Raw genomic sequence first — 18,214 nt, forward strand, 5'->3', positions numbered from 1 at the left:
GGGAGGGGGGGGGGGAGCCGCGCGGGCGGCCCTGCGCTCCCTTCTTCTTCCTCCTCCTCCTCCTCCCGCCGCCGCCTGCCGCGCCCTTGCCCCGCCGCCTGCCCCCAGGCCTCACCCAGGTAGCGGCGCTCGCCGCCCGCCCCGCCCCGCCCCAGGGCCGCCCCCGCCGGGGGGGGCACTCTCTCCTGCAGCCCAGGCCGGGGGTGGGGGGTGCCGCCGGTGCTGGTGCCGCTTCCCGCGGGCGGGCGGGCGGGCGGGCGGGCTCCCTTCCTCCTCCCTCCCCCCGCCGCTGCCACCAGGGCTTTGGTGCGCGGCGTTGGCGGCCCTCCTCGGCTGTCGGCTGGGCAGGCGTGGCTGCAGCCTTGGGGCCAAGCGGGCACGCGGGGAGGAGGGGGGGGAGGGGGAGGAGGGGAGCCCCGTCTGCCTTCTGATGCGGCGGCGGCGGCTGCTGCCCGGGGTGGGGGGGGGCAAGAGGGACTCGGAGGGAGCAGGTGGGCGCCGCTGGGCTGCGCCAGGCAGCAGCGGGGTGGGGGGCTTTCCTGAGGCCGGCTGCCTCGCCGCCCTCCGCGTGGGCACCGCTGGGTGGGCGTGTGAGCCAGGAAGGGCCCCTGGCCTGCCCCTCCCCCGGTAGCAGCCCCTCTTGCGCCCCTTTCCTTTTGCACGAAGGGCAGCGGCCGGGCTGCGCGTGGGCTGGCATTTCGCTCTCAGGCCTCCTCCGGCAGCGGCAGCAGCAGCTGGGCCTGGGCCCTGGCCTGGCCACCGGGCAGGCAGATTGCTCCTCGGGGGAGGGAAGGAAGGAAGGAAGGAAGAGGCATGGAGGAGTGATTCCGCTTGTCCTGGCCAGTCTGCTCGTCCTCCCCGCCTGAGCATCCCTCTCTGTGCTTCTGCGCTCCTCCTCTTCCCTCCCCTCCTGTTTTCCTTGCTGGGGCAGCAGCATCAGGACTCCGGCCCTTCCTTCGGCTGGTCAGCCACACACTGGTCAGCCCGTTCTGCTGCCTTGAAGGCGCCCCTCAAAATCCGAGGCAGACATTTTGCACCAGTGTCAGTTATTGCAGACTGAAATTGCTTCTCAGCGTCCCACGGAGCTTCCTGCCTGTTTACTTGCTCGGCCATCTTTCTGATGACTTGAATATCTCAGGAGTTCTCAGAAGAAGAGAGGTGTGAAATGCCGGACCTCCACCTGCAGCCAGTCCTGAACTTAGCGCCGCTGTGGCCGGTGTTGCGAACTGGTCCGCTTACCTCTCCCTCAGTCTCTTCCTGTTGGCTCCACAGCTGAGTGTCCCAAGGCACGGCCGGTCATGGCCAGTTGGTCAGAACCAAAACATTTGTCCATCCAGTCAGTGCAGGGTAGCTGGTGAAGCCTTACCTTTGGACAACACCTCCGGCTGGGATCGCCTTCCTTCCCCATCTGCAGATGGCCCTCAGTGATGTAGTCTGGTGGGAGACAGGGCTATCTCTCGCCCCCCCACCCCCCGCAGTTCTGTAGGGCTGTTTACACTTTGAATGTTTTCTAGCTTGTTTGGTGCCCTGCCCTGCTTGACCTCAACAGAGCCGCCATCACGCTCCAAATGTTCTTCCCATTTATTTGTGGTCCTAAGACTTCCTTATTCTGCCAGCTTTCTGAAAAGCCTACTATGTCAACCTGTTCTCCTCTGGCCTGGGGGCTTGGGAGTCTGTCATTCTGTCTCAGAGCTCATTGACACTTCATTTGTGTTGTGCCTGAACCTATTTTCCCTTTGCAAGTGTCTGTAGCATCTCTGATTTTCTTCCAAAGCCCTCTGGTCTCCTTAAATAACTCTCATTTCCTGCCACACATTCAGGGTCATGTTCTAGCCTGCCCCTGTCTAGGTCTATACCAGGAACGTTTATTCGTCAGTCCGCCGTTCTTGGTGTTTGTGTTTAAACTAAGAAGTACACAAGACGAGCATCGTGGGCCTTCAGAATGGCTGGAATTGGTGAGCTTCCACTCCCTGTACTCTTTTCCACATAAAGATTAAAGTAGAATTGTGAATTCATCCACCACATGTTGACCATCTTTGTTTTAGGATAGAAGGGTCCCCAAGCAGAACATTCTAAAACAAAGAAGGCCCAGCACATGGCAGGTGGATTCACAGTGATCTTTACGTGGAAAAAGTATAGTTATATCAAGCAGTTAAGCAGCTGTCATTACTAAGAGGTGCCTCATTTCTCTCTGTAAGTTCTAGATAATGAAGGTAAACATTTTGACGAACCCCAAGGCGGCCGTTTCACGTCGGAATCTCACCTTGACTTTCAGGAGTCCTGGGAGTCAGAAATGCTGCCCTGCTGCTATTGGAAGTGTTCATGTCACGTTTGTGTCCATTTGTCTGTTCTTTTAAACAGAACCTGACCCATTTGTCCTGTCTGCATCCATTTTTCCTGGGTGTGCAGCAAAAGGGCCTTTTTGACAGGGGATGGCTTAGATCATGTTGAAGGATTTTCAGGGGACTTGATCCCATGATAATATGACCCACCTGAGTCTAGGTACTCGTCTGAGCAGCTATTGGGTGCAAGGTAGCTTCTCGCAGGCTTTGGTCCATGTGCGAATGCTGCTGAGTCACTCTTTTAGGCCGAGCTGTCTGCGCAAGGCTGGGTCTGCCTCCTGGCTGCATGTGTGTGTGTGTGGGGAGGGGGTTATTTGGCTCCCTTTTTTGGCAGGAACTCTTTGCTCTGATTTGCTTGTGCCACACTGAGATCTGTTGTGTAGCAGGAGATGAAGCTTGGGGTGGTTGGGCTGGGGCTGGCTGGTGGGTGGGATGGAGTGGCTGAGCCCTGCTGGAGTTGAGAGAGCGGGAGAGCAAGAGCTTCCCGGGGCTCGCCAGCCGAGGGCTCCTCCCTCTGGTGTGAGAGAGCCCTGTGGACAGGGAGAGGCCCGGTGGCCCCTGAGCCTGCAGGTGTCGGTTGGCGCTCTGTGGCTGGGCTTGGAGAAGACGCTGGGCTGCTCTTGACCAGCCTCCGTGTGTCAGCAGCTCCACTGCCCCTCGGCGCTTGGTTGGCTTTTGAGGGCTCGTTGCAAAGCTGCGCTTCTGCACTCGGATGTGCTTGTGTGGCTGGGAGGAGCCTGGGGAGTGGCAGTGAGGAGTGATGCTGGCAGGGAGGGGTCAGATTTGTTGAGTACTGGTGGTGGGGGGGTGGGGGGCGCAAGCCAAAAGAGACATGCAAGAGAGATGGGCTTCACTTGAACCAAAAGGGAACCTGACTGCTGGTGCCAAAAGAAGGTGGCAGAGCAACGTTTAAACTTGCCCCCAGGCCTAGGGAAAGCTGGCTGGAGCTGGGGATCCTCTGGTGGGGACCAGTCAGTCCAGAGAGGTGTCTGTATTAGCCTTCAGGGCCACCTTGAGAGGAGTGCTGTAGAACCTGGGAGGGAGGCAGGGAGGGCTCATGTGGCAACAGAGGGGCCGAGGGTTGCTGGAGGCGGGAGCATGCTGTTGGTGTCTCCGTGCTAAGGCTAGAAGTCTCCGAACCAAGATGGGAGAATTAGGGCGCATGGGTTTGATGGTCAGCATAGATAAAATAGATATGATGGGTGTCTCAGAAACACGGCGGCATTGAGAAAATCACCAGGATTCAGTCATCCCAGGCTATAAGCTCTGGAGGCAGGAAATGTTGGGAGAGGTCTTGGGTTGTATATCAAAGAGGGCACAGGATCAATTTACTGTAGTTAGAAAAACGCTTGGAAAATGAACTTCCCAAAAGAAACAATATGGGTGAAAATACTGGGCCCTGAGGGCTACTCAAAAGAGTAAGGAGGTGACTAAGTAAGGAGGAGACTGAAGCAGATAATGTTGTGATACTGTACAACTGCAACTGCCCTCCCGTTGACTGGGTAAACATGTGCGTGAGTCATGCTGTGGAAATGAGATACCTAGACATTATAAGCCAGGGTGCACTCAAATGTGAGTTTGTTTTACCAGAAGGCGGGAGAGTCCCAAATGTTACACTGATTTTTAAAAAGGAGCCCAGAGGGGAACCAGGAAATTACACGCCAACCAGCCCAACGCCCGTCATGGGCAAATTAGTAGGAACTCTCACCAAAGGCACACCGAGGAACAAAGTCTGCCAAGAGAAAATCAGGCTGGCTTCTGCAAGTGGGAGTTCCGCCTGACCAACACAGTGGAGTTCCTTGAGGAAGCGAACAGGCCGTGTGCACAAAGGGTGACAAAGGCAAACTACGTTGGGGACTGTGAGGAAAGGGGTTGGAGCCACCCATCCGTGGGACCAGGGGCTGCCAGTGTGCTCTTGATAGGTGCTGTGGCTCAAAAGGTGGATGATGCCGCTGCAGCCGTCTTGCTCGGGGGCTTCCCTGAGGCCCCTACGTGGCCACTGGGCTTGACGGGCCTGATCCCGTGGGGCTTTTCTTGTGTTCCTTCCAGCACTCATGGAAGGCCCTGCAGATGGATGAAGCACTGCTCTGTTTTGAGCGGCGGCAGGGGGAGGCTGGGAGGCAGAAGCAGCCCTGAGAGAGGGCCTCGTCCTCCAGCCCTGCCCCAAGGAAGTAGCAGCCTGCTCTTGGGCCATGTGCAACTCTTCTGCCCTGGGCTGGGCTGGTCTTGACAGGGGGAGGGGAGTCCTTTGGCCTATAGAGGGTCCCCAGGTGCCCCTGGAAGCTGGGGCCAGCCATAAAATCCGAGGCCACGGGAGGGGCTCCTGGAGCTCCCCTAGTTTGCCTTGACCAGGGCTGGACACTCCCCTGCTTTCCGCTTTCCCAGGCCGCTGAGTCTTGGCCTCTGGCCACAGTGAGGGGGGCTCTTGGGTAGGCAGGAGCCACGGGAGGCCTCCGTGGCCGCTGTTGTGGTGATCCCCTGTGCTGCATGTGTGCTGGCCACTGGCTGCCCCTTCTGAGTCAGCTGAGGGTGTTGTGCAGTCTGCTGTTTGAGCAAGGGGTGTGTGCCGTGGTGTCTGTGCACACGCTGTGGGCTGGGCGGGGGCAGAGCTGGGGTGGTGGCTGCTCCGAGTGAGGCCTGCGGGTGCCGTTTCTCACGCTGTCAGCTTCCTGCCCTCGCTCTGAGCTGCTCCCTCAGGTGTGGGCGGGTGCTGGTGCAGCTGAGCCCGTGGCCGAGCCGCTGAGCGACCTTTGCTGCGCTCTCCTAGCCCTGCTCTGCCACGCTTGGTGCTGGCAGCCCCGTGGCTGGCTGCTGTGGTCCTGGGGCAGACCTCCCTATCATAAGAACATAAGAACTAGCCTGCTGGATCAGACCAGAGTCCATCTAGTCCAGGATTCTGCTACTCGCAGTGGCCCACCAGGTGCCTTTGGGAGCTCACATGCAGGATGTGAAAGCAGTGGCCTTGCATTGGTGGGGGCTTCCACATGGGGAATCATGCTCCCTCCCCCCCGGTGTGCCATTGCCCGCTCAGCATTGGTCTCGCTTCAGTCATGACTTACCTGGCTCTCTCTCTCTGTCTCAGAGCCAGGTTGGAGGGAAACCTGGGCTCAGGGGGGGGGGGCATGAAGAGTCCCAGAGGCCCCCGCTGTGGTCAGCTTCAGAACTGAGCTCCATAGTCCAAAGAGTGGCGCTCAGCTCTGCTCTCCGCCCCCTTTGAGCAAGCGTTGTCAGGATTTTCCAGTGAGCTGCCGTGCTGTAGCATCTGTGTGGGAAGGAGGGTTAGAGGCAGTGGTGGGATGCAGCCGGTTCGCACCACTTCGGCAGAACCGGTTGTTAAAATGGTGCTTGTAAACAACCAGTTGTTAAATTGTTTGAAACCCACCGCTGGTTAGAGGGCACCCAGAGGGGGTGTGATGGTCGTGGCAGTGCTCTTGTGCTGATGTGGCTGAGTGACAGGTGAAAATTGGAGCAAGTGGTGTGGGGATGGAGTCTTCAGATGCTAGCCCCTCTGATCACATGTGGTCCAGCCCCGTGTGGAAGCAGGCAGAGCCTTGGGTACCTGGACTGGGATTTTGGATTGAGCCCCTGATTGCTGGCCCTTGGCTTGGATTGCTCTACTGTGAGTAGTGGGGGGGGGGGGGAGATCCTTGCTGGGCCAGCCCTCGTTGCTGTCTGGTGTCCAGACAAGCACAGACCTGCGTGCTGAACAGCCAAGTAGCCCAAGGGGAGGGGGGCATCTGCTGCCTGTCGTGGGTGTCAGAGCCAGGTGGAAGGGTGGTATCACAGGCCTCTGCCGTGCTGAGAAGCAAGGGGGGGTGGGTGGGTGGTCTGGCTAAGGTCTGTGGAGGGGTTCCCCAGAGGTCCCCCCACTCCCCATTTTGTGGTCCAGGCAACAGGAAGGGTGGGCTGGAAATGTCCTGAAGTAAATGCCTGATCCAGTCATGTGGAGAATTGGGCAGGGGGTGTCTAATATTACAACCATCACAGCGTCTGGGGGAGGGGGGAGCCACCACCTTCCCGAGTCCCACTATGCTGTCCCCCAATAGCCAGGCCTGGGAAGGAGCTGGCCCCCTTGTCAGGCTGGAAGTGGGGGCTTAACGGGGCGGTGGGACCCCCTGGGTTGTGTGGCATTCAGTCCTAAAGACGGCCCCTGTGGCTTCCCCTTGGGCTCCCTCCTGCTCCCCGCTGGCTTGTGAGTGTGGCCACTTGGAGGCAGGTTCTTTCTCAGCTGCTTCTGGGCTTGGGAATGGGGCGAGGGGGTTGGGGTTTTTTTTTTCAAGCCTCATCCACAGGGCAGTAACCCCCCTCCCCCGTCTGGCTCCGTGTCTGGCTGCCAGTGCGGCCCCCGTGGGCTTCTGCTGATAGGCAGCCCTTGTCCCTGTGTCGTGCCCGAGGGCTTCTGGCTGTGCCTCCTGACCTGACAGCACACTGGGACGATTGTCTGGGGATCCTGACAACACAGGCCGGGGGCTCGGGCGCCTGGGAGCTGGGAAAGCCTCACTGAACGCTGGTGTTGGCATCCAGCCCAGGGACCTGTGCCCTTTTGCTTGTCAGGAAAGGGCAGGGCCCGCAGCCCGTTGGGTGGCTGGGAAGCGCCCATGTCCACGATGGCACACAGCTGTTTCCAGCCACATCTGGCAGGCCAGGAGTCTCTTGGGCCTCGGGGGGGGGGGGCTGTGGGTGCCGAAAGCTTCCATCTTGAGTGGGGTGTGGTTCTGGGCGCTGCTAGCAAAAAGTGGGGGCTGGGCAGAGGGCAGCCTGGGTGCCTGTGGAGGTCAGTGCCGGGCGTCGTGAGTGACAAGGCCTTGGTCAGGCGGTGACAGGAAAGGTCTTAGAGAGGCGTTGCTGGTCGAGTGGGCAGGGCTCAGGGAGGAAGGCCAGAAGATTCGTGCGGTGGGAGGGGGAGCTGCCCAGAGACGTCTGCTCTCCCAGGTTCTCTTCCCAGTTTTGGTCCTGCGCATGAGATGGCCTGGAGCTGCTTGGGGGCTGCAGGTCTCTGCCTTTGGAAGCCCCCAGAAGTGACTGAGTCTGTGTCTGAGTCAGTCCCCAGAAGCAGGTTCTAGGGTGAACAAGCTAAAGCTTGGCCCCAGACAGCTGGATACCTGAAAACGACTTCTGTCGGGATCGAACTCCGGCTGTCAGCAGAGCTTTGATTGCAGTACTTGAGTAGTAGTAGTAGTAGTAGTAGTAGTAGTAGTAGTAGTAGTAGTAGTAATAGTAATAGTAATAATAATAATAATAATAATAATAATAATAATAATAATAATAATAATAATAATAATAATAATAATAGGTCAAATTCAGAAGGCAGCCCTGCTGGGATCCGCACAAACACTACGCCGATACATTACAACTCCCTAGGCCTCTGGGTGAGGCTCGAATTGTAATGAAGGCCAGCAACCAGCTAAAGATCTGGCAGCTGTGAAATCTACCATGATAATGATAAGAATAAGAACAAGAATAAGAATAATAAAAGAAAGGCCAACAACCAGCTAAAGAACCGGCAGCTGTGAAATCAACTGTAATATTTCTATCTTTCTCGCACCTGTTTGTTGTCCTCACTATCCAGGTGAGACGGCACATGGCTTCGTTTCTCCCTTATCCTCTGTCCTGCAGTGGCTGTTGGCTTTTGAAATTCTGCCTGTTTTCTTTGTTGGTGATCAGTTACTCATTTAAACGGGTTTTGTGTGAAATGCAATTTTTTGTTGCTTTGTTTTGCAATGTTCCAATTATTTCAGGGCGTATTTTAGCCCCCCCCCCCCCCCCCCGAGAACAGAGCGCTGCCTGGGCTCATGGCTTCTCTTCCACAGGACGCTGGGGGTGTTCTCGGCTCAGGGTCTCAGGACTGTGGGAGAGGAGGAACTGGCTACTGCTTTCTTGCTGCCTGGGAGCAGCTGCGGGTGACCGGGCTTTTCTGTGTGGGCAAGCAAGGCCAGCTGCTGCTGGCTCTAGAGGAGTGTCCACCCAGGTGCCTTCCACCCTTGGGAGGGGGCTTGGCTGAGCCCGGGAGACAGGCGCCCTCTGAGCCGCATGCCTGTGGAGAGGCCCGCTGCTGCCGTGGGGCAGAGGCAGGAGGTTCCCCGGGCGGGACTGGCTGGGCGGGACGCTTTGGGAAGGGCTGGGCAGAGAGGTGGCTGTTGCTGGAGGCTAGTCTAAACCTTCGCAGCTCTTTCTCCCAGAGTGAGCAGGGAGAGGCACCCAGCCTGCCGAGGCCGGAGGGGGAGGTGGGTCCTCTGGCTCCCCATCAAGGCAGATGAAAAGGTGCCTGCCTTTGCACCTTTGGGTGGCGTCACCTGCCTGCCTGCCTGCCTCTCCTTGGGAGGAGCTGAGCTGAGTGCAGGCTTCCCTGGCGGGGGAGGGAAGACTTCACTGTGGGGCTGATCTGTGGGGGGCCGTGGGCCCAGCTGCCTTGCCTGGCACTAGAGGGGCTTCCGAAGGGTTTGTCCTCCTTGGGCTGCTGTCTGTTGGGGCTGCTCTCCCTTGGGCCAGCCCCTCCAGCCCGGCTGCTTCCTCTGCCTGGCTTTGCTTTGCGAGGGGGGAGGGAGACCCTTTCGGGCTGCAGAGGCTCAACTTGAGCCTGGGCCCTGCTGCCCCCAGAGTAGGTGTGTGCTGTGGGTGAGCCACCTGGGTCCCTCCGGGGGACTCTGGGCCTGTCCCAGTGGGGCGTGTTGAGAAAGGAGCACTTCCTCCCCTCCTGCAGTTCCAGGCCCGAGGAGGGATGGCTTGGCCTGGCCTGGCCCGTGCTCAGCTTCAGGATCCAGGAGAGGCCTGCCCCCGAGGGTGCCGCCTACCCTGCCCTGTGCCCAGGGGCCTGGCTGGCCCAGGAGGAGCTTCGGAGGAGTCCCTCTTGGGCGAGCGGGAGGCGCAGCCAGTCTGCTTTCTCAGGTGGCTTTGCCAGCCAGCCAGTCGGTCCCAGGGCCCACCAGCCAGGGCACCGAAAAGCTGAAGTGGGTGCAGGTGCGTCTGCATAGCCCGTGGCTTTCCACGTAAAGCAGCTTTCCTCTGCAGCAGCCTCGTCTGGTCTGACCGGCCTGAGTCCCCCCACCCCCATCTCCTGCCTCCTGGGCCTTTGGACCGCAGATGCTGCCAGGAGTTGGGCCCGGGGGCCTCCAGCCGGCCAAGCAGGTGCTCCGTCCCTGAGCCTGGGGGTTGCTCTCAGGGATTGTAGCTCTTCCCACTGGTGGTTGTGGGTCTTCCAGGCTGTGTGGCTGTGATGCACCTCTGAAGATGCAGATGCCTCAGATGCAGGCGAAACGTTAGGAACAAGATCCGCCAGACCACGGCCACGCAGCCCCCCCCCCCAAACCCACCACAACCAGTTGTGTCCGGCCGTGAAAGCCCTTGACAATACAAAGCTCTTCCAAGATCTCGGGTACAGAGCAACACCCCCAAGCCCTTGCCTGAGAAGAGCAGGGAAGGCTCTGCAGGGCAGAGTGGGGGCTCAAAGGACCTCCCTCCACTCCCGGTGTCTTGGGTTTCTGGCATTCAAAAAGCAGCCCCCTCCAGACACACAGGGGGCCACTCCACCCCCTAAGCCGAGAGGGTCAGAAATGGATTGGGACGCAGCACACGGTGTTCTTTGGAGTGGGGGTCAGCTGCAAAATGCCCTTGAACATGCACAAGTGTATGAGGGCCCCCGAGAGTGCTTTGCCTGCTCCGGGTGGGGCCTCGGGCAGGGCTGGCGCTCATCTCCAGTGTGTGTGTGTGTGGGGGGGCAGCCTAGCAGCTGGGGCAGCCTCCTCCAGGCCCGCCCGTGACGGCTCCTTCTCTCACGCTTGCCTTCAATGAGACTTTTGTCCAGAGCTCTGTTTCAGCCGGGCTGTTTCCTGCCCTCCTCTCCCTGCAATGGGCTGCTTCGCGTTCCCTCCAGCGGTGTGTTGACAAGCTGCCGGGCAGCGCTGGGCACGGGCCCCCCCCCCCCCCCCGGTTTGGCAGCATTTCCCAGTCAGCGGGGCTTGATCCAAAAGTGGATCCCACCAGGCTTTTGCAGGTTTATTAAGTGGGCCAGCGGACCACGAAACTGTCAGAGTGTGGGTTGCCACACTGACAAGGCTGGGAATGGCTGCCCCCTTCCTTAGCGAGGGTGGTGGGCAGCGAAGGCGGGGCTTGACTGGCCAGCCACTCCCGTGCTCAGCTGTTGCTGCTTCAGAGCTCAGCCGGGGGTCTGAAAGAGGTTCCTGCAGCAGGAGCTTCTGCCCCGCAGCTGTTGACACCGGAGCGAACCTTGCTCTCAAGGGCTGCTGCCGCAGGACTCCCCTTTTTCCCTCCCAGGGATGATTATTGGTGATTATCGCCACTGTTACATCTTGGCTGCCTTGGGCATGGTGGGCTCCAGGGGATGGCACGGTGTCAGTCAGGGCAGCCAATAGGGCGAGACAACCAAGCCACTGTGCCCAGTTTGCTGCATTGCCATCTGGCCAGGCTTCCTCTGGAAGGGAAGGGGCGGTGTGGTTGCCCCTGACACTGGGTGTGGAGGGCAGAGGCCTTCTGGGGGTGCAGGCAGCCCCTGGGCCCAGCGGGGTGGGGGGAGCGCTCAGCCTTCTTCCTCTGGTGTATGTCCTGCAGAAGCTGGTCTGTGGGAAGCAGCTGCTGTCCTCCAGCAGGGCCTGTGTGGGAGGGGCACCGCACAGACATGTCTGGGGAGAAATCTGGCAGGTCCTGGGTGCGAGGCAGCTGCGGAGCTGGACTTGCAGCTCCCGGCTCACTCATCTTTTGAGGCCATTCTGAAAGGCTGGGCCTATACCCTGCTGGGTCTCCCAAGACCCTGGGATTCTCTGCTCACCCCCACTGTGGGCCAGTCAGCAACCAAGTCATTTGTTTCAACCTCCCTGACTGCAAGTGGTTTCTTCTTTGGAGCTGGGATCAGGGAGCCCTGGGGTTTCTGTGGACACAACAGAAGTCCCACCATTGCAAGCTTCTGCCACGCAACGCAGTGTCCTCACAGCGGGGGTGGGGAGAGCCAGGTTACGCTGGGCTGGTGGGGGGGAGTTGGGCTGAACCCCCAAGCTGTCTGCTGCACTCGGCTTCCGTTCTCCTTCTGCAAAATGGGAACATGGAGGCCCTGAACCGCTGCCAGGATGCATCAGACCCAGCTGAGGAGCCTCTGTGCATCGGCGTCACAGTGCTGATGCTTTCAGCTTGATCTCTTCAAGGGCCTGCGCCATGCTTTGGAGATGTGGGCCTGCAATGGGGTGGGGTGGGGGAGGGACTTTCCTGGACCTCTGTCTTTCTGGGGAGGGAGCGAGAGGCTGCTCAGGGTCACTTTGGGTGCATTTATTTCTCCGTTTCCCCGCAAGGGTTTTAGCGGAGGTCAGAGAGGCTCCACGTTTGCCACTTGCATGTTCGGGTCGTCCTGGCTGGAAAGGATTTACTGGCCAGAGGCTGAGTAGCCATGGTGGCCCCTTTCCCCCTTGATGCAGCGAGGAGGAGGAGGAGGAGATCCAGCTGCCGGTGGCGGCAGCGCTCCCTTGAGGTGGCTGGGCTGGGGCCTGGCCTCCAGCTGCACCCATCAGCCCCCTGGGAGGGCGGGGCTGCTTCAGAGGGCAGACGCTGGGCTTCCCTCCCAGACCTCTGCCCTCCGCAGGCGCTGCCCCCTGGGCTTCCCATGCCGGAGCTGGCATGGCTCCCCTGGACTCTTGGCCACCCTTGGCAAGCCCTTGCTGGCGGGGGCAGTCTTGGTCGTCCCGGACAGACCTTTGAGTTCGGCTACCTGCGTTTCTTGTGTCTCCCGCTATCCCGGCAAGTGAGACCAGCGGGCACAGCTAAGGCCAAGGATTCCGCACCTTCCCCATGAACTCTGCCAGCCGGAAGGTTTGAGATGCTTTGAAAAGCCCAGTGCTGTTGGGGAGGGCAGCGCAGCGCAGCCCGGTTCTTCGGGCTTGGGGGGGGGAGGGGGCAGCAGCAGCAGCTGCCCAGCAGAGGCGGCATGCGCGGTGCCCCTCCCACGAGCTCTTCAGCAGTGGGACAGCAGTGCCGGCTGTCAGCACTTGGCCCCTGGAGAGCTGGAGCTGCTGCAGCAACCACAAGGTGCAGAGGAAGCAGTTGTGGCCGCCCTGGCTGAGACAGCAGAACCACAGTGGAGGCGAGCGAGGCAGGAGAGGAAGCTGTGGCTGGTGGGGAGCGCTTGCTTTCCTGCGAGGGGCATAAATAACTCCTGGCTCTTCCCCTGGGGCAGCTTCCAGGCTTGCGGCCAAGCACCAGGTAGAGAGGAATTGGGTGGGTGGGTGGGGGCTCCTTTGCAGAGGGGATGGCAGGGGTATGGAAGAACACCCTGGCTGCACCAGAGGGCCAGTTTTGCAGAGATGCTACACAGATGTGGAAGAGCACCTGGGTGGCTCGGTGCACATCTGGCCGGGTCTGGGCATAGAGGGAATAGGGCCTGCTGCCTCCTGCTCTTTTTGCATCAGAGTGGCCTGCAGGAGGCCAGAAGAGGCGCCAGAGGAGCCCAGGACGGTGGGGGCAGAGGGTGGGTGCCGAGGGTCACAAACAGCACAGCGGCCCACCCTGTTGGTCCTGCCCAGTTACTGCTGACCTTTTGGATCGGGCCACCCAGAAGTATCCCCCTCCCCCACTTCAGTGATCCTTGGGCCTGCTGTTGGAGCGTTCTGTGCAGGGAACAATGTGCCGTGTGGTCTCATTGCAGAGGTGGACCGGATGGTGCAGCGCTTTTCCAGCCAGGCGGCTTCCAACTACAGCGTGTTCCTGGTGGACCCCTCCTCCCGAGTGCTGTACGTGGGAGCCAAGGACGCCATCTTTGCCCTGCACGTGGACAGCATCACCCACGGAAGCAAGAGGGTGAGCCTCATTTTGGAGACCAAGATTCGCCTAAGCCTCCAATGGCCACATTTCAATTGCCTTTGGGAGAACCAAAACAAATAAGTAGGTTTGCCTGTAGGGTTTGGCCAGGGCACTCTTGGCTGGAGTGTGGTGGACATCCCAAAATCCAAGCATGGCTGCCTCTCACTGGCCCAACCAGAGGTCCACGGGAAAAAAGAGGAGTCCGAGGGCTGCTTTCCAGGGGGCTGGAATCTTGCATTTTAGATTCGTGTTGAAAGCATATCTTGTTCAACGGGAAGAGGAAGTAAGAGTTCAGAGGTGGAGGTAATGACAGCCGAGCTCCCCAGAATAGCATGGAGTTGGGCAGAGGGGGGGGAAGCAGGACAGTTCAACCCTCAGCCAGGCGTTTGAGCAGAGTAGGACGCAGTGTGTAACAGACTTCCCTCTGTGATACACCTCTGAAGATGCCGGCCACAGATGCAGGCAAAACGTTAGGAACAAGATCCACCAGACCACGGCCACACAGCCCCCCGGAGAACCCACCAGGACCAAAAGAGAGGTGCTTTGGCCAGACCCCAGGGTGGAGCTGGGAAACTTGATCAAATGTAGAGTGACAACTAACAAAAGCAAAACAAAGAAGTCTGTACTCAGGAGGAAAGGGAAGCTGGCTGGCTGGTCAGTTGGAGAGGGAAGTGGGGAAACCACCCTGGGCCCCGCTCAGTGAAGGAAGTGGCTGTCAAGTTCCTCAGGAACCAGAGAGGGGAAAAAGAGCAGTGAACCCCTCTCTCCCCCCTTTCCCTTCTTGCTGAGTTCACTGTGGCTGCTGACCTCTTCCAGGCTGGGCTTCGTCACCCCAGGAGAATCTCTTCGTGGTCATTGGAGGGGGGCACATCCCACAGCCCAGAAAGGGGCTTTGTCAAGCACGCCTGTCCCCTGCCCCCCCCCTTTCAAGCTTCTGTGCTCTTCACAAGGTGGTTTTGGGGGGTGGGGCGGGGCTACCCCTAGCCTCAGTGGAAGGGACATTATTGGGGCCCTGCCCCTCGTTGTCTTTTTCAGGTCCCTTGGAATGTGCTTCCAAACGCGCAGAACTCCTGCAGGATGAAAGGCAAGAAGGAGGCAAGTGGGAGCCGCGCGGGAGTTGTCCGCCAGTCGCCCCTGCTTCGGGCAGGGTGCCCCCCTCCCTTTTGCAGAGCTCCTGGGTCTGCCCCCCCCTCTGCTGTCCTGGGCCCAGGGTCCTGCCAGATGTGGGTGGGGGGTGGTGTGGTGCTTGAAGGGCTACCTGGCTCAGCCTCCTGGCCCTGCTGCCTTTGCTTCTGTTGCCCCAAGTCGCCCTCCCTCCTAGCTCTCAGCTCACCCCATCCCGTGGTCCCTGGGACATACCTGGTGATCTGTGTGCTGCTTTGTGTGTGTTGGCCTCCTGTGCTGCTTGCACAGGAATGGGCAGGTCAAGGGCACCCCCCTCCCCTGGTCTCCCACCCAGTGCCAACATAGCTGGCCCCCTGAGCCGTGCTTCTGCCAGCTTCCTGTCTCCCACCCCCTGCTGGGCCTCTGGCACTCCTTTCTTCCCCGGTTCATGCAACTCTGCCACTCAGAGAAGAGCTGCAGTTACGCCCGTGTGGTTGGGCTGTGGACATCCCTAGCCGTGGCCAGAAAGCTCCCAGGGAGCTGGGGCCCAGCACGTCAGAGCATCCCCCAGGACCGCAGTTTGCACCTGAGGGGGGACTGGGGAGCACCCCACAGGGCTTTGCCTGAGCCAGGGTATCAGCAGCACGGTCTCTGCCGGGGCGGGGGAGGTCTGGCGATCACCCCCTGGCCTTTGCACTGAGAGGCAGCAGGCGCTGTGCAGCCCTAGAAGTCTGGCGGCAGGTGGGGTGCTGACGACCGTCCTCTTTCCACAGGCCGAATGCTACAACTTCGTCCGGATCTTGGAGTTTGCAAACAAAACCCACCTCTTTGTCTGTGGGACTTTTGCCTTCGACCCGCAGTGTGGTTTCATTGTGAGTGGCAGCCCGGGGGGTGTGTGTGTGTGTGGTTCTAAGCCAGTGGTGGCGAATCTATGTCACTCCAGATGTTCATGAACTACAACTCCCATCAGCCCCTGCCAGCATGGCCAATTGGTTCCAGTGCCAGCATGGCCAGTTCTCCTTCTATAACCACAAATGGGTGCATCCAGTACCTGCCCCCCCTCCCCCGGGACGGTGAGTGTGGGCCCTCCTTGTCCTTCCCCTCCCACTTGCTCGTAGGCGAGATGTCGGCAGCAGAACCCGAACTCTAATCTGGCCCTTCGAAGAGGCCGAGGAATCCGTCAGCTGCACCAAGGCTGGGGCGTGGCCTGCGTTTTTTTGTTCTCTGTCTAGTGCAGTGGAAACACAGAAGCCCTCGTCCTGGGTCATGGGGCCTCCAGCCTTTCCTGTAGGGTCTGTCCTGGGTGCCAGCCCCGAGTGGGTCTGGGTTTGCTGCTGCTCCGGGTTGCCCTTTGGGGCAAGGGGGTGTCTTCTCCCCCGCTGCTCACCCGCTCTGCACATCACAGACGACATTTTTAATTTCTTGCAGAAAGTGAGTCAGCTCCACAGCGTTGAAAGCCTGGAGAGCGGCCGGGGGAAGTGCCCCTTTGAGCCCCAGCAGCCGTCCACAGCGGTCGTGGCAGGTATGCTTCCGCGGGGTGTTTGCCCTGAGCTTGGGGCACATCCTGGCGGTGCACTTTGCGAGGGTCAGCCAGCCAAGCACGTGTGGTGCCCACGAGCCTCGGGCTGGGAGTCCGTCCCCTCCTGCAGGGCCCTGCTTGTGACCCCCTTTCCAGGTGATGAAACTGCTGCGCTAGTTCAGGTGTGAAGGAAGGTGGCAAAGAGGACCTGGGGGGGGGGGGGCGGAATGGGGCCTCCTTGTTCAAGAAGGGAGGGGGAACTTCTCTGATGGTTTGTTTGTTTGCTCGCCCTCAAGTCAGAAATGTTTAGAGATGCTTCTTAAACAGCAGCCGGCCCTGGGAAGTGGTTGGTGTTTTGGGTGAGGGCTGGTGAGACCCCCGTTCAGATTCACAGAGTTGGACCCTGGAGCCGTGCTGGCCATCTGGTCCAGCCCCCTGCCCAGTGCAGGGCCACCCTGCAGCACCCCTGACAAGTGTCACTCCAGCTGCTGTGTGAAGACTGCCAGAGACCGGGGGGCGGGGGGGGGCTCACCTCCTCCCAGGCAGCCGATTCCACTTCAAGTTCAACTGTAAATCTGTTTTTCCTAATATCCAGTTGGAACCTCTCTCCCCATAATTTGTACCCATTATTGCGAGCCCTGCCTTCTGCTGCCAGCAGGAACAGCTCCTTGCCCTTCAGATACTTGAAAGGGAACAATCCCATCCCCCCCCCAACCTCCTCTCCTCCTGGCTGCAGATTCCCAGGTCCCCCGGCCTCTCCTTGGAGGACTCGGTCTCCAGGCCCCCGGCCGTCCTCCTCGCTCTCCCCTGCACCTGCTCCGTTCTGTCCACGTCCTTTTTGAAGGGAGGCCTCCAGGACTCCAGGTGCAGCCGGACACATGCCGCGTGCAGAGGGACTAGGACATCTTGCGATTCCTGTTTGCTATAAAACAGGTTACCTTGGACCATCCTTCTTTCACACCCTAACCTACCTTACAGAGTTGTTGTGAAGAAAAAAGGGAGAGGGGAGAACAAAAGAAGGGCCTGCTGGATCCACTAGGGTCCATCAATCCCTGTGTACACTGTGCTGCCTGGCAGCTGGCTGGTTGCCCAGGAGGGCCAGGCCAGCAGCACCCCACTTTCCTTTCCTCTCCTTCCTGCCACCATCTCCTGACGCTGGTATTCAGCTGTTTGCTGCCTTCAGCTTCATTTGGGCTCTGCTGGCCAGTTGACCCTTCCGGAGCTCTTCACTCTCTGCCTGAGCACTGTGGTCTTGTCTGCAGACGGGGCAGCCACAATGCTCAGTTCCCAATCCTTTACCAAGCAGCGGCGTCACACCCGTCCCAATTCACGGGAGGGCCGAGAAACCTCTTGGCAGAGCTGACGTGGATTTCTCGCTTCTGTTTCTCCCCACGAGGACTCAGCACGGCCCCCCTCCCTCCTGCCCTCCATCATCACAGCAGACTCCTCCTTTGTGGGGAGGCTAAGATGCGGGAGGCAGCTGAGCATCACCCTGCAAGCTTCCGTGGGAGAGTGTGAGGATTCAAACCCGGGTCTTCCTCAACTTGCTGGACCTCTTGTCATGGGGGCTTGCTGTTGGGAGGCGGCGGCGACTGTGGCACTGCTGATTGTCTGGGTGCCTCCAGCCTGAGGAGGGCCCAGCGGAGACTCAGGGTCAGCGGAGACTGGTTGCTCGTGCTCAGAGCCTGGCTTGGCCAAAGGAAGCAGGAATGGCCTTTGACAGAATTAGTTGTCCTGGTTGCCTGATATACACATATATCAGCCGTATGTCTATTATGTGCCATCAAGTTGCTTCTCACCTGTGGTGACCCCGTGGATCTGTGGCATCCTCGATTAAGTCCCTCCATCTCTTGTTGGGTCTTCTTTCTTTCCTAGCGTGGTTGTCTGCTCCAGTGATTCGTGTCTTCCCATTTGTGTGACCAAAACACAAGAGCCTCCATTTTGCCACTTCGGCTTCTAATGGCTGTTCAGGCTTGATTTGATGGATCTGACTCAGCAGGCTTGTTCTTATGTTCTTATGATTTAGAACCCACTGGTTTTCTTCTCAGTGCTCCACCGTCTCCTTAACCCTCTCTTCCAACACCACGTTTCAAAGGGATCGGCTTTCTTCTGTCAAGTTTTTTCATTGCCCGGCTTTCACTCCCATGCAGAGGACCAGGGAATACTGTGACATAAATTGACTTGCTACAGGATGAGGCTGGCAGCAGTGGCTAAGAGCAGGTACCTCTGATCTGAGGAACTGGCTTAATTCCCAGCTCTGTCATTGAATTGTGGAGGCTTATCTGTGGGATCAGATTAGCTTGTACACCCCACACACACCAGCCAAGTGACCTTGGGCTAGTCACAGCTTCGAGCCCTCTCTCAGTCTCCACCCACCTCACAGGGTGTTTGTTGTGAGGGGGGGCAAGAGGATTGTCAGCCCCTTTGAGTCTCCCCTGCAGGAGAGAAAGGG

At 59.2% G+C, this 18,214-nt stretch overlaps 1 protein-coding gene across 1 annotated transcript in view; it reads left to right on the forward strand.

The window, feature by feature from the left end:
* SEMA4F (ssemaphorin 4F) overlaps positions 1–18,214 on the forward strand; it is a 29,019-nt gene that overhangs the window by 183 nt on the left and 10,622 nt on the right. Inside the window, exons 2-5 of the mRNA XM_048509838.1 lie at positions 12,985–13,136; positions 14,175–14,234; positions 15,017–15,115; positions 15,672–15,765. Coding sequence (XP_048365795.1) covers positions 12,985–13,136; positions 14,175–14,234; positions 15,017–15,115; positions 15,672–15,765 — 405 coding nt within the window. The remainder of the gene's footprint in view (positions 1–12,984; positions 13,137–14,174; positions 14,235–15,016; positions 15,116–15,671; positions 15,766–18,214) is intronic.

Source organism: Sphaerodactylus townsendi, linkage group LG10 (genome assembly GCF_021028975.2).
Source record: "Sphaerodactylus townsendi isolate TG3544 linkage group LG10, MPM_Stown_v2.3, whole genome shotgun sequence".
Classification (NCBI taxonomy): domain Eukaryota; kingdom Metazoa; phylum Chordata; class Lepidosauria; order Squamata; family Sphaerodactylidae; genus Sphaerodactylus; species Sphaerodactylus townsendi.